At 39.0% G+C, this 16,172-nt stretch overlaps 2 protein-coding genes across 3 annotated transcripts in view; one reads left to right on the top strand and one right to left on the bottom strand.

Annotated features, from left to right (window-relative positions):
- The window catches only part of RNF121 (ring finger protein 121), a 107,204-nt gene that overhangs the window by 90,661 nt on the left and 371 nt on the right, over window positions 1-16,172 (bottom strand). Inside the window, exon 1 of one of the 2 annotated variants that reach the window (XM_074217323.1) lies at window positions 8,830-16,048. The exons of the other annotated variant lie outside the window; for it this stretch is intronic. Coding sequence (XP_074073424.1) covers window positions 8,830-8,832 — 3 coding nt within the window. The 5' untranslated portion in view covers window positions 8,833-16,048. Of the gene's footprint in view, window positions 1-8,829; window positions 16,049-16,172 lie in introns of those variants that run through there. 2 annotated transcript variants of the gene reach the window in all.
- The window catches only part of XNDC1N (XRCC1 N-terminal domain containing 1, N-terminal like), a 30,397-nt gene continuing 23,644 nt past the window's right edge, over window positions 9,420-16,172 (top strand). Inside the window, exon 1 of the mRNA XM_074217321.1 lies at window positions 9,420-9,504. The gene's annotated coding sequence lies outside the window, so the exon portion shown is untranslated. The remainder of the gene's footprint in view (window positions 9,505-16,172) is intronic.

The following is a 16,172-nucleotide window of genomic DNA, read 5'->3' on the forward strand; positions in this document are numbered from 1 at the left end:
GAACACTTTTATGGATTTAACTTAACTTTAGCAAAGCAATTAATAATATATATTATATAGTTCTTATGGAAAAATATGAAGATGTGAGGACTAAATGGTAACACAATTAGATGTATTTGGAACTGATGGAAAGGCCAGACTTAATGAGTCAAAGTGCTCCAGGGCTCTGTGGTTGTTCCAGGACTATTTAAAATTTTTGTGAATAACTTAAGAAAAAGTCATAGAAGCAGAGTAACAAGACTAGCAGATGACTCAAAGTTAGAAGGAATAATTAACCCATTGGATGACAAAGTCAGGATACAAAAGAATCTTGATAGGCTAGAGAACTGGATAAATCTAGAAATGAAATGAAAAGACTTCCTATTAAAGGTAGCTCTTGAATTTAAGACTTGCAGTCAGAGGATTTTTGGAGGTGAAAGTGAAATGGGAGACCATTTTAGACATGGGGGACATACAAAAACACAATGAAGAGAAATGGTTTCATGATAGGCACCTGGAAGTAACAGTAAGTAGAACAACATGGCTAACTATCAGATCAAGTGGAGAGAAATAAAGAAGAAAGCTAAGAGGATTTCAGGATGTTAAGAGATTTATATTTGATCCTGGAACTAACAAGGGGCCACTGGAGTTTATTGAGTGGGGGAGTGACAAGATCAGACTTTAACTTAAATAAATTTTTTCTGAAAGATGAAATGGAGTGAGAAGAAAGAGGCAAGGAGAACTATTAGAAGGCTATGCTCAAAGACGATTTAGAGGGGGCAGCTAGGTGGGATTACCTAGCTGTGTAGCCTTGGGCAAGTCACTTAACCCTATTGCCTTGCAAAAACATAAAAAAATTAAATGAAATAAATGAAAAAAAAAGACCCTTTAGAGAGCCCAAATTAAGGATGGTAAACTTGTATGACTAGAAAAAAGGTAGACAAGAGATGTGAAGGTAACTGACATGGAATGAGAGAGAGTAAAGAGTCAAGGGTGACACTGAAGTTGTGAAGCTGGTAATATAATTGATAATAGGGACATTTCAAATTGGATATCCCACAGACAGTAACAGGGAAGAAGAGTGGGTTTGGGGAGAAAGACATCAAGTTCTGTTTTTCATATGCTGAGTATGAGATGCCTATGATATAATTTGAAATGTCCAATTGACAATTAGTGATGAGGGTCTGGAACTCAGGAGAAAGACTGGGGCTGAAGAGATAGATCTAAAAATAAATGAACTCAAGGAAGTTAATGAGAGAGTATATAAAGAAAAGAAGATAGTACAAAGCAGGGAGGGAAGGGAAGAGAATGAGGACATAAATGAAGATCTAACAACAGAAACTGAGAAGAATCATATAAGTAGAAGAACTATGCAGTGTCATAAATAGCTAGAAAGGACCAAGTATTCAGAAGAAGTTGATCAATAGTGTCAAATGCCTCAGAAATCGAGAAGAATAAGGATTTGAAAAAAAGATCATTACATTTTGCAATTAAGAGTCGACTGGTATCTTTGAATAAAGCAATTTCAGTTAAGAGATGAGGTAAAAAGCTAAATTACACAGGGTTTAGAAGAGAGTAAGAAAAAAAGTAAAGTAATTGAGAATCTTTTTTTTTCATAGTTTAATTAAGATGATGAGGAGGAGAGATACAGAAAGACAACCAACAAGGAAGAAATTAGTAGTTAGGAAAAGACAGAAGATAGAAAATGAAGATGACAGCATAATGGGATGTCAACCCATTACTCATTTCTAAAGCTTCTTTAACAGAAGGTTCATTAGCATCTTGTAGGGAATGGGAAGAAAGTGAACAAGCATTATTAAGGGCCTACTATGTACCAGGCATTCTCCTAAGTTCTTTATAAATATCTCATTCTCCAAGAATTAATAGCAAAAGAAATAGCTATGGGAAGATTAAATAAGGCAATACTTAATGAAAAACACTGCAGAAGAGTAAATAGAAAAATCAGGAAAAAGTCAAAGAACAGAAACACTATTTCAAGAGAAGCAAACTACCAGTTAAGGGGTACACTTCCAAAGCTGCTATTTCCCTTCCTGTTTAATTTGCTTTATTTTAGCTAGGTCCAAACCACCATCACAACCCAGGCTCAGGGGCAGAGAAGAGGCCCCAGAAACTAGGGTAAAAGAGGACTTTTAGGATGGATCTTTATAGCCATGTAAAGAGTCCACCACATTTCTTTCCTAAAAGCAGTCTAAAGAATCAAGAGCTGGTTTTATTTCTTTATAATCAACTTCCCTGAAATAGAAATCATTCTTAGTTTCCCTTCTTGACCTTCAGTGAGAAAACAAATCAGAACTTCCAATAACACTCTTCCCCTCTCCCTCCAGAAAAGGCCTTAGTTCTGGCTTTAGATTGAATGTGACTTTCAGAGAGAAAAGGAAAGAGAAAACACTAAAGTACTGCAGAAAAAGACTTCCCAGGGAGAGCTATAGTTACCAGGGCAGCTAAAGGTCTAAATTCACTGTACCCAAAGACTACTAACCAGGATTCTAAATGCCACAATGGGCTGCACCCATTTCTCTGGCATAAGGGCCAAGGAAAGTTTCAGTGGCTTGTTTTAGGGATGAGAATTAAGAGTTCAATAGGTCCAGGTTCAACAACCTGACAGCTATTATGCTCAGCAAAAGGTGTTCTCCCCCAAAGGGACTGAAAGTAATTCACAAAGCACACATATGCCTTACTCCAACCTTAGCACTAGTTTATGGCTCTAGGTCAGGGTATAGTGATGGAAGACTTTATGGAAGAGGAATGTGAATTATAGTTAAAACAGTAACAGCTAACATTTCTAAAATGTCCTATAGTCATTCCCCAAGCATGGGGCAGATCGTTCCAACATCTCTGCCTAATGAAATCTGGTCAAGTAAGTCAACTCAGTTTCCTTGTTCCCCATAGCTGATAGCAATTCTTTCCTTTCCAGATTTTCCTACAGTAATTTCTTAGATTTCTCCTTTGTCCCCATTATATCTTCCCTTGTAATATGTTTATTTATGAATGAGCTCCAGGTAGCCCGCAAAGTTCTTGAAGGCAGAAACTATGATTTTCCATTTTTTATCCCCTAAGCCAGGGATAGTCTTACATAAGTAAAGTGTTTGAGTGTCTACAGACACTGAATTAAATTCAAAGGGCTTTTCTTCAAAGGAGAAAGGAAACTGAGTTAAGAACAAAGAATTGATCAAAAATTGAATTTAATCTAGAGTGCCAGAGAAGAGCCAGACAGGAATAAGTTCATGTATCTATCAGTCTGCAGTTTTTTTCTGACTGCGGTAATAAAACTGTGATGAACTGAATAACAAGTCGGCCAGGACAGAAGTCAGCTATCACAACCTGAGGCAGACTGAGCCTGGTCTCCCGGGAGCCATTCTCTAGGAATGTCTGGACTTTCAAGACTCAATTCCTTCTGCTTCCTATCCATTTAATGCTCTGGGCATTATGGATTAGGAGAAGAGAAAGATAAATAATCTCAGATTCAGAGCTACAAATGATTTATAATCCACAAAATATTAGGTCTTGGCTCTGCCTAAAAACCTGAGCAGTTGGCAAACATGCATTAACACCTGCAATTTAGTTGATTCTGTTTACTAATGAGTAGAACCCATGGGGCCTAGGCATTACCTTGTTAAATATTATATAGCAAGAGAATATCAGTGATGAGGAGGGAGGAATATCAGTTTCTTACTATATTCTAATATTAATAACAGTGACAATTCATGTTCATAGTTTACAAAACACATTCTTCACAATCAGGTAAGGTAGGCCAGGCAGGCCTATCAAATCCATTTTCCAGATGGCCATGAGGCCTATGGTCACATGACTGGTCAGGAGATGAGCAGATCCTTCCTGTTTTAAATTTAGTGCTCTTCCCCATTACAACAAATGGCCAGTGGGGCTTTTGAAGATTTTTCCCCCCAGTCAGGCCTCACTCCTCTCAACCCAAATCAAGCAGCATTAAGAATGTGGCTCTATCTTAATCAACTCAACTAGATAATAATTAGCTCTGAAGGTAGCGAAAACACACCTTTTATTTCTCTTGCTTCCATGCAATGGGGACATAGGTCTAAACATCTTACTGGTACTGGTTAAAGGGACATTCTTTATATACACGGGCTGGGCAATTTTGTACAATAAGGAATGTAAGTTAAGAATGGTTTTTACATTTAAAATAAAATTTTACTTAAAAGAATATACATTTATTCATTTAGTCATTTAAAAGTATTTATTGGCAGGTCAGTCTCCCACAGGATGGGGACAAAGAAAAGAAATAAAAGGCATGTTTTCATTGTTCTCTAGGAACCAGTTACCATCTGATTGGATAGAAAAAACAGATAAACATATACAGAGTTCTAAAAGTGGCCCTTACATACTGGGTACTTCAGCTACATTATCAGTTCAAAAGTCATTTTGTCACTTTCTCTTCTAGAGCAACTGTTAGTTTTCTCCAATATAAAAGAGAGACTGAACTTGCTCTCTAAAAGTTCCCTTTTAAATTTGTGATTCTTGATGATGTTTTTCCTTCATTCTCAAAGGGGACCATGACATCAAGGAGGTGATACATGAATTGGATTTGAGTAAGGGAGGCTGTGCAAAATCACTTTCTTCTCCAGAGCCTCTGGGTCCAGTGAACAGGTAGGAATTAGGACAACTGGAGATGGCCCTGGATGTGAAGTAATCAGAATTAAGTGACTTGCCCATGGTAATACAGCTCATAAGTAGCAAGTGTCTGAGGTCACATTCGAACTCCTAACCTTCTGATTCCAAGGCCAATGCTCTATTCGCTGTGCCACCCAGCCGAGGAAAGGCAATGTGTCAGAGCTGGCCCTTAAGTCAGGAAAATCTGGCTATGCAACTCCGGAAAAGTTGATTAATCCTTCAGTGTCCCAGACAACTCTCTAAAACTATGAATTGCAAAGCAGATGACAATCTCTATTAGTGGAGGAAGTTTCTTTAGCAGGTTAACAGAACTGGACAAGAAAAAAATAAAATCAGAGTCAGAATTGAAATTTGGGCTTTGAACTCGGAAATTCCAGGCTCATTCCATTAACTTATGCAAAATACTGTAGTTAAGTAGTAATAATACTCTAGCAAAATGACAAAGGTACAATTCAACTCAACAACTGCTTATAAAATACATGTGTGCAGAGTTCTGTGCTCAGACCAGGGATAGATGTAGATAAGCTCCCAGAGGGGCTTCATTGCATTCTATACTCTGAATGACAGGTTCAAAGATAACTGCAATAACAGTTGTAAAAGTACATTAAAGAGATATTAACAAATACTTAAATAAGGTCAAGGGCAGAGGCTACGCTCAGCCTGCCTATTGGCCAAGACAACTACAGGCAGGGCTCTAAGTTCAATAAATTTAGAGCTTTTTGGGGGTGAATTAATTAAATGTTTGACCAAATATAGCTCGTGAATGATGTCATAAATATCCAAATGGCCTGCTTGGTCTAGGGGGAAAGAGTTGGGGGATGATGGAGTCATCAAGGAGGTAGAATTCTCAATGACTAAGAGTTAGAGAACAGGTCAAAATTCAATTCAATAGATCAAGAGGATCAAAAGTCCAGGGACAGAAAGCAGCACTATGATGGGGCACAGAAGCAAAAAAAGGACAGGAAATATTTGAGGATCAGCAATAGTGAATTTAACTAGATCATATAGCATTTTAGATTGGGTGTAATGAGATAAATCTACAAAGATTTATCTTTGTAGATAATGATATTGTGGTTAGGGGAATGATATATTTTGGAAGGACTCAAATTCCAGACAAAAGAGCTTGAATGAATTTGTATTTGAATGGATTTATTATGTACTTACTATGTACAAAACATTAGGGATACAACAGATTAAAAAAAAAAAGACAGGGCAGCTAGGTGGCACAGTGGACAGAGCACCAGCCCTGGAGTCCAGAGGGCCTGAATTCAAATAAGACCTCAGACACTTAATTAAGTACCTAGCTGTGTGGCCTTGGGCAAGCCACTTAACCCCATTGCTTTAAAAAAAACAAGACAATCCCTGCTCTCAAGGAGTTCACATTTCTTATAAGGAGACAAGTAGTTTTAGCTGCAATTCAAATGGAAAGGCTGAAGATTTCTGAGCAAAGCAATGATATGACTTTAAGCACAAAGATGATTAGCCTCAAAGCTGGTGAACAATGGATTGGGAGAAAAGAATGAAGAGGCAAGACATATTGGGAAGAGAGATGAGCTAATACTGAGCACCAACTCCCAGGACTGACCCTATAACCTCCTCACTGTAACCTCCAATGCCTCCACTATGAAGATCTTCTGGACCCCTTGGTGAACCAGTTCAACTCTACACTACACTGTTCTTTTTGGTCCCCTGAATCCTTAGCAATACTAACACCAATCTTGCCAAGCTCTACCTCCTCATCACTCCTACTAACAACTCAATGCCTTTGTTCCTATTCATGCACTGCTAAATAAAGTTAAAGAAATCATTAAACTTTGCTTACTGGATCAACTACAAATTTACGGGACATAATCTCAACTAGGCCCTCACTATATCAAGGCAATCCATTTACACCTCCCTAATCAATTCACTATTCCACTCAACCAAGCAATTTTTCCAAACTTTTTCAATCCTCTCCCCACCTTCTTATCCCACAAGGTCATTCACTGGGTTTATTCTTCTCCACTTCTCCCACCTCCAACTGCTCAGTTGCCTTCCCCAACTATCTCCTCCTTAACTCCTGTCTCAATAGGTATAGCTCTTGGCCTGCAGTAATGAAGATCTGAGTTCAAATCCAGTTTAAGATACTTCCTAGATATGTGATCCTGGGCAAATCTCTTAACCTGTCTGCCTCAGTTTCCTCAACTATAAAATAGGGATATTAGTAGCACTTACCTTCCCAAAGGTTGATTGAGGATTAATTAAGAGAACATTTTTAAAGCACAGTGGCACACATTAGGAGTTTAAGAAATACTTTTTCCTTTCTTTCTTTACTCCTTTTTCTGACACTAGTGCCTCATGCCTGCACTACTGCAAGTCTACTGATTTGTCTCCTTACCTCTCGCTTAAAACACAAGTCTAGTCTCCTCTATCCAATAAATTGAAGTGGTTCCCCATCACCTTCGGGATCAACTATAAAATCCTGTTAGTCTTGTATAGCCTCCATTATTTGGTCCCTTCTTATACCTTACACAAACACTCTCCCAAACAAGCACTCTTGGATTCAGTAAAACTGTTCTCCTTGCTATTCTAGGCATTTCCTCAGGCAGTCCTCCATGTTTGGAACTCCCTCTCCCCCCTCAACTCCACCTCCTTCCCTTCCCTACCCTCCAAGTCACAACTAAAACCCCACCTTCTGCAAGAGAAACCATTCCCAGACTCCCTTAATTCTGGAACCTTCTCAGTGAGATTATCTCCCACTTATCCTGTAGGGGATATCTCTTGCTTGGATGTAGATGTTTGAATGATACCACCCCCAGTAAAAAGTAAACTCCTGGAGGCAGGGTCTGTTCTTGCACTTCTTTGTATCCACAAAGCTTAACATGCTCAGCAATAGCAAGTGAATAATGAATACTTGCTGATTTGACAAGGAAGCTTCCTATTAAATCTATCTACACAATCTGACCCCAGTGATAGGTCATTATTCTACAGCCCTATCATGCCACTTTGATCCAGTCACATTTGTCTTCTCTCTGTTCCTCAAGGGACATTCCATATCCTGATTCAGGACCTTTGTACTGGCTTGCTTCCATGTCTGGAGTGTACCTCTTCCTGAACTCTGTCTCCCATTCATATGAGTTTATTAACTCTCCCCATAAGAACATAAAATCATTGGGGATGGATGGGTAATGTTCCATTCTTTGTATCCCCAGTTCTGTGTCACTGAGTCCATCCCAGATTGGAGGAGCACTGCAAGGCTCTGTGCTAGGCCCTAAGGAACATAAGACAAGGAAATCTACACAGAAGGAAACCATACATTTTTTACCACAAGAAAATATAAGATAATTTGAAGACAGGAAGAGCACTAATAACTAGGGGAATAAGGAAAAACTTCACAATGAAGATGGGATTTGGTTTTGGCCTTTGAGCTTTAGTTTTGAGAAAATCCCTAGCCCCCTAGGATTCTTATGGGACATCAGGTGAGCACAATAGGTCTTTAGCCAAGTCACTTCATCTCTATTTGCCTCAATTTCCTTAAATATAAAACCAGGGTAAAAATTGCACCTATTTCCAAGGGTTGTTGTGAGGATCCTAATACATAGTAGGTGCTATATTTATAAATGTTAGCTATTATTATTATCTTCTTTCTAGGTTCAAGGCACTGATTCCTCCCAGGTAAGGTTTTCTCAGGTCCATTCAGTTGTAAGATCTACCACCTTGACTCCACCCTTAGTAAAATTTAAAGTCCAACAGGGGAGGTGTCTTTCTAACTCCAGAACTTAGCACAGTATCTTATATACAACAAGTACTTAATAAATGTTGGCAAAATTGAATTTAGTCTAAATGTTAGGCAGGTTTTCCCTAGACACAGTGTTAATAGCACTCATTTAATTCCCCAGTTGAGATGAGAAAAAGTTTTCTAAAGTCCAAATCAGTCTGACTGGTCAATGCTGGCTATATAGGACTATAGACAGTGGAGTGCACAAGTTCCCATGTATCTTCACACTGGGTGATTGACCAGCTTGTTTTCCTCAAAGTTCAAGGCATATATACCTTTTCTTAAACTCTTCAACCTGCTCTATGACCCCGTGTAAGTCACTACCTTAAGGTTTTGCTTTCCATTTCCTCTCAATACAATGAGAACTGAACTAAATCGTTTCTAAGATCATATTTAATTCTTCTGCTTTTAAATTAAATTTATCTTACCATCCCCACTCCTTCCCATGGACACTCTCAAAGTTACAGTGTTCTGGACTGGCTCAGGATTTTAAGTTTTGGTTCTGACTCAGAAAGTGACCTTATGTAAAAGCATACTTCAGTACTTATAAAGTAAGAAGGGTGGACTGTTTGTCCTTTTAGATCTCTTCCCTCTCTAAAGGTCTAGAATTCTGGGTATCTAGGCGCCTAATGAATATAGGTCTCTGGTAAACAATGTAATCATTCCCTCCGTGCGTCAAATTTATTCTTGCTGAGGATCCTTTGCTTACTCTGAGCTTCCATCCAAGATAGATTATCCTTAAATTTTCTCAATCTAGTCAATTTTTTGCATTCTTCTAAGTCCAGATCAAGTCTCTCATTCTCCAGGAAGCCTTACAGATTCCTTAGAGCTCCTTAGAGCCCTTGCTCTCTCTAAACCTCATTTAGACATTTATAAGTATCTGAAAAACTTTAGGCAAAGGCCTTACTCTCCTTATCTTTAAACTGGGAAGTATATCTTCCCCTTCTCCTACATGGGAATACTATGAGAAGACTGAAGCAGTGAGATGGATTCTTTCACAGGGAGGGAAAATAGAACTCCCTATTCAGGAGTATCTCAGGGCTTCCTCTGACTTGGGCTATCTTCTATTCTCTTTCATGATGACCTCCCCTTAGCTCTAATGAGTGAGTACAAACCTCATTAATTCACCATCATTAACAATGATCACATCCCAGCTAATCATACATGCCAGATACCTTGTCACCTGTTCTGCCAGGGTACACAATCAATACTACCACTGTTTTTGGAAAGGACATGACAAACAATGGTCCTATGGCTCCACTATTCATCTCTGTGACTCTCTAGTTCAAAGTTCCCTTTCCTGGCCATTTCCCAAAATATGTTTTTCACTCAATTAGACTATAAATTCCTTGAGGGCAGGAGTCCCACATCAATATTTGTATCCTTAACATAGCCACTGAATTCCAATGACTCTGGAGAGGAGAGTGAGACTGATGCTGCACAACACTGCAGCATTTAAATTCAATCCATTTGAAAAATCAAGAAATTAAGAGCTTAAGATATCATTGGTCCTCTTTGAGAAAGAAGGATGAATAACAGTGCTAAGCACAAAGGAGCTTAAAAAGTTGGGTTATTTTTATCCACCAATCTTTATGCAGATAACTCTAAGTATCAATTTTTCTCCTCAGTTCCCAGTCCTTTCCTCTCCACCCCCAGGAAATCAGGATTAAGTGATTTGCCCAGGGTCACACAGCTACTAAGTGTCAAGTCTGAGGTCAAAATTTGAACTCAGGTCCTCCTGACTTGGCAGGGGTTCTATCCACTATACCACCTAGTTGTGACCCTCCCCCCCCTTACTGAGTTCCAGTTTTGAATCACCAATTGTTTATTTGATTTTTCCCTTTGGATTCCCGTAGTCATTTTCAACTTAGTAGGTTCAAAACAGAATTCATTCTTTGTCCTCCAAAATTTTCTAACTTTTTTCTGATAGGGGCACAATTATTTTTCTAGTTGTTATAGTTTGTAATAATTAATACTTAGTCCAGCATGATTAAAGAAGTTTTTATTAATAAACTTTTCTACAGAGGAGGGCCATTTCTCCTAGCGAGGAAGCAAATTACAACCATATCCAGTCTTATATGTAGTTGACAGGTTTGTTCCTCCCCTTTATAGTCACGGTCAGGGTTACAATCTAATCAATATCATTCTCTAATAATATTTTTCTCACCCTGGTCATTATACTAATGAGCACAGAAGAGTATTTAGTAATATGTCACTTGTAAAGGACAAAGACCTAGGTCAACTCTGAACCTGAGGCAAGCCTGATCTAATCTCAGGTGTGATCAGATTGGGATCAATTCTTTGTCTTACATTCACAGTGAAGGAAGGCACAACCATAGATAGACTCTAGTCTTTGTAATGCATATCTATATTTAAACTAACAATCTCCTCTTATATTCTGTGGAAGTCATACACCCTACATTTCTCACACTAGTCATCAAAGTTCATAACGTTAAGAAGTCATTCTGAACTCTGTTCTCTCCAAGACCTAAGCAGCTGCCAAATTTGTTGGTTCTACCTTCACATCCTTTCAAATCTATCCCCTTCTCTCAAAAAATACCTCTGTCCTAACACTGCTTATAGGATCAAAAACAAACTCCATCATTTGATATTTGAAGCCCTTCCTAATCTGTTCCAATCCACTTTTTAAACATTTCCCCTTTCTAGTATTATATAATTTCCCCTTAACACACTTTTCAGTGCAGTCAAACTGGCCTTCTTGCTGCTTCCCAAATAAGATACATCTTCTCCTGTTTCTATGCCTTTGCTCAGACTGTCCCCAACACTTGGAAAGTTCTCCCTCCTCACCTCATCTTTCCAAATCCCTAACTCAACTTTGAGTGCTCTGCCCAAGTGCAGAGCACTATTAGAGAGACTTGCTCCTCTACCTGTATTCTTAGATTTCTCAAAATTACTTTGAATATTTTTGTAACTCATGTATCACCTCCTACAAGGCTTTCCTGACTGCTCCAGTTGTTAGTGCTCCCCATATTCCCTCAAAATTACTTTGTCTATTTTATATTTACTTATCTGTTTACACGGCTTTCCCATGAAGGTCCTTTCATTTTTCCTTTGTTTTCCCAGTAACTAGCTCAGCATGTTGCACATAGATGAGGGCTTAATTAATACTTTGAATGTTTTCTGTTTTCTCTCCAGAATGCCTATGTGAGGTAGCTAAGTATGGTCCTTGGCTCTCATAATGTGGAACACAGGACCAACAATCTAACTCCACATGAGAGCAACAACCAATTCATCCTTTACTCTAGCCTTTTTAATAGTATTTCTTTACATCAAGGATCTCAAAATTCTCTCTCAGCTGTCAGAAATTCTGATAGATTTACATATTTTACAGCTAGGGAATCCAAGTCTATAATTTTAACAATTCGTTCTAGGACACATAAAGTAGTTCAGGAAAAAAATGCCACCATCCATACAAATATCATATAGAAAGTAGAAAGAGCTTGGATTTGGAGTCAAGAGTTCTGAGTTCTAGTCCTAATTCTTGCCAAGAACCCCTTCTATGACCTTATAAAATAGCTTCCTCGGTTTCACCATCTGCAGTAGGAAGGCACTGAAATAGACCATAGTCCCTAAGGTTCCTCCCAGTTGTGACACTACATTCTAATCATGGCCCTTCTGGCTCTAACATTCTCCAATCTCATCAAAAGCTCTTTCTAAAACTCCTTTCTATACCAAGAGTTGATGTGAAATAATACAAGTAAAGGCCTTAACAAACATTAGCTATTAACATGGTTTAAGATCCATTCCAGTTCTAACATTGTATTTCTCAGTTCAGATTTCTAGAATTCTAAGCTCATGGTATCTTAATAGGTCTCAATACTCAGTCCTTTCTTCTAATAGCCTCACCAATACAATAGAGCCTTAGCTGATAAAACTCCATTTCTCAAGTTTTAGAATTATCCAAAGGAGGAAAATAATATACTCTACTAGTAAAAAAAAAATGTGTAAAAGATAGGCTAACAGCTGCCCGTTTGAAGCTTCTATGAAACCTGTCATCCTCATGGCAACTTCTACACTACTTGTCTGTGGCAGGAGCCTTTTTTATCAAAGGAAATGAAAATGCATCGGCCCTACTGCTCAGACAAGTTGCGTTCATTATCTAAAAAGCTTTCAACATTTTTTTTGGGGGGGGGGGGGAAATAACTGAGACTCGATAAAGATATAAGTTCTCCATTACTCCAGTTGGACAGTTTGATAATAACTAATATTTTGATTGCATATTTACAAAAGTAATGTGAGAGAACACTGGACCTGAATTTTCATCTCTGCTCTGCTACTACATGGCCTTTAACATGTCACTTCCCATATCTGGGCTTCTGGAGATGATCTTCAATGTTCCTTCCAGCTCTAAAAAGTTCAGAGATTCTAAGTTAAAAAGAACTTAAGATCATTTAGCTCAAACCATACCTAGACAGAAATCTTCTCCGAAACATAGCTAATATTATGGCCACCCAGTTTCTGCTTAACGAACTCCAGTAACGAGTAACTCACTACCTTCTATATAAAAGCCCACCACACTTTTTGACAGTTTTACTTGTTACATTAAATTCCTTCTATTAAACCTAACTTCATCTCTTGACAACTAACTCCTGCTGCTCCTAGAACTGCCCTCTGGGTCCCAAGATAAACAAATCTAAGACCTTTGACAGTTCCATGATACTGGTGCCAGACATAAAGAGAACTACATGCTCTCCCCTATGGACTAAAGATTTTGAAATTCAGGTAGAGCTAAAGGGATGACAAATGCCTAGTCCTTTTACAAGAAAGCAGGTTAGCTATATTATTACTCTAAAGTTGATTACTAAACTAAAAAGTAGGCATTTCAACCAGTCCAGATTTTCTAGCCAACTAATTATTTATAATAATAATGATCTATATTTATGTCTAAGTTTTTAAAGGGCTATAAAAACATTTTCATACTGTATTTATATACATTATACCTTGATCATTTCCCCCAACATATAAAACTTGTGACTTGGGTCCCTCTCAGGGAACTAGACAGTGAGAAGTTGGGGCATAAGCTTTATTCCCACAGAAAATTATATTCTTTTTTTTTTAGTTGTTTTGGGGTTTTTTTTGCAAGGCAAATGCGATTAAGTGGCTCACCCATGGCCACACAGCTAGGTAATTATTCAGTGTCTGAGGCCAGATTTGAATTCAGGTACTCCTGACTCCATGGCTGGTGTTCTATCCACTGCACCACCTAGCCACCCCCCCCCCCACAGAAAATTATAGTAATGCAACAACAGTATTCAGAAACAAGGATATCTCAGAAATTAGGAGAAGAAATGTAGCACAAATCCCATAGAGTCAGTACTCCCTTTCTATTGAGCTATATATCTGACTAACCCTATGGTCAGTAGGTCATGGTACTGAAATTAAATACAATATCACCTTACTTGTATATAATACTTTATATATTTCCCTTCTTTTCAACCTCCAAACTGCTTTTTCCAAAGTTTCCAAAGATTTCTCAATTACTAATCTAATGGTTTCTTCCAAGCCTCATTTTTCATTACTACTCTACAGTATTGTTGAAAACATTATCTTTTGAGTTTTTGTGACACTGCTCTCTTCTGGTTTTCTTCTTCAGTCTCCTTTGTTTGATCATCATCCTTATTACACCAAATGTGAGTGTACCTCAAAAGTTTCTTGGGTCCTGTTCTCCCGCGAGCTCCAGTCTTTCACTGCCAACTATCTAGTTCACATTTAGATCTGGATGTGCATTTCACAACTCATCTTTCCCCTCAAATCCCCATCTTTTTCTGAATGATCCCATAATGGTCAAAGGCAACAATAACCTTCCAAGCACCCTGGTTCCCAGCATTGATATCATTCTTAAATCATCACTCTCACTCACCCTACACAATCCTGTGTCTAGCTTTTTGTTACATTGATTATATTACCCCTCACCTCTTCTTGTATACTCACATAACCACCACCCTTTATCAAGCCCTCATCACTTCTCATCTGGACAAATAAAGAGACTCCTAATTGGTCTCCCTATTTCAAGCCTTTCCTCATTTCAAACCAAGCTCCATACAGCTATCCAAACTATTTTCCTAAGCAGAAGATCTGATCATGTTACCCATTCCCACTTCAATTCAAATTCCAGTGGCTTCTTGGTAACTTTAGGCCAAATTATAATTCAATGTAAATATGACATTTAAATCTTTTCATAACCTGATCCCTTCCTTTCTAGGTTCCCTAAACATTACTTCCCTCCGTGTACTTTATGCTCCAAACATCCTAGTGCTTTTTAGTAATGCCCAGGAGATGCTCCATCTCCTTTCTGCTACAACTCTGCATTTCATTCTTGGAATTCAATTCACTTCCTCCTCTCTTCTGACTTTTGAAATTCCTGGATTCCTGCAAGAGCAGCTCAACCACAAATTCTACATGAAATCTTCCAGATTCCCTGAGTTGCTGGGTACTTCCTTTCAAAATTATTTATTTGTCTTGTTTATATTATGTATATTCTCATATATATGTATATTCTGCCTCATCTGTTAGGGAGTAAATTTCTTGAGGACTAGGCTAATGCTTAGCATTGGCATATCCACAAGCATTTACTAAGTGTCTATTAAGTGCCAGTAACTAATCAAGTGGTGGGAATACAAAGAAAAGCAAAAACAGTTCCTTCAAAAGGGTGCTGACAATTTAATGGTCCTTAGGTGGTTAATTTCCCAAGAACTTTCATATCATTAGTATCTCAGAATCCTAGGGTTGGAAGGCACCCCTGAAGGCATCTAGTCCAAACTGAAATATTCTCCATGGACTGTGCATCTCTGTTGGACTGCTCCAATGACACATAAATGTTAGTTAAGAAAACAGGCCAAAGGGTGGCTAGGTTGCACAGTGGATAGAGCACCGGCCCTGGAGTCAGGAGTACCTGAGTTCAAATCCAGCCTCAGACACTTAATAATTACCTAGCTGTGTGGTCTTGGGCAAGCTCCTTAACCTCATTGCCTAGCAAAAACCTAAAAAAGAAAAAAGAAAAAAGAAAACAGGCCAAGAGTGGGGAAAGGACTTGGTCAAGTTCATAAGACAAGTTAGAAGGCAGAGACTCACAGGAACCTGAGTCTTCTGCTTCCCAGACCAGAATCTAGAATGAATTAATCCTTATCAGTTCCTCAAGTTCAGTCTCTAATCTACCCACTTGTAACATTCTTGGCTCTCATTAGCCTCCTTTCCCCTTTTTATGTGAGGTCCCTGGTCCATTCTTGATGAAGAGCCCTATCAATCAACAAATCTCCATCATTCTATCACAAGCTTTCACAGATTTACCAGAAAGGCTCCTTTTCCTCTCTTGTCAACGCACCACCCTTCCCCTCTTGGGCCTTCAAAGTACTCTCTCCTTTACCCTAATTGACTTCTGCACCGTCTTCCCTGTAAAATCATGCATTTAAAGACTAAAGTGGCCTGGCAGGGCTGGTCCAACCCTTTCGTTTTGCAGAGAAGTAAAGCGAGGCCCCAAACGGTGAGGTGTCCAGGGAAACAGAACAGAGAGGGTCTCGTTTTAGCATCTGCATCCCCCGCGCCTCCGGCTGCCCCTGGTGAACAGCAGGAGCACGATAAGTGCTCGCTAGGCCAAGGTCGCCGCGGTCCCTAGCGCCAAGGCAGGATTCGAACTCGGGTCCCCTCTATTCCCAGCACTGTCTGTCTCCCCAGGCTTTCCCCTCGAGGACCCTCCTCGGGCCGCCCTCCACCCCGGCTCCTCTCGGGATGCAGCCGCCCCGCTCCCGTCCCG

This window comes from Macrotis lagotis, chromosome 1 (assembly GCF_037893015.1).
Source record: "Macrotis lagotis isolate mMagLag1 chromosome 1, bilby.v1.9.chrom.fasta, whole genome shotgun sequence".
NCBI lineage: Eukaryota > Metazoa > Chordata > Mammalia > Peramelemorphia > Peramelidae > Macrotis > Macrotis lagotis.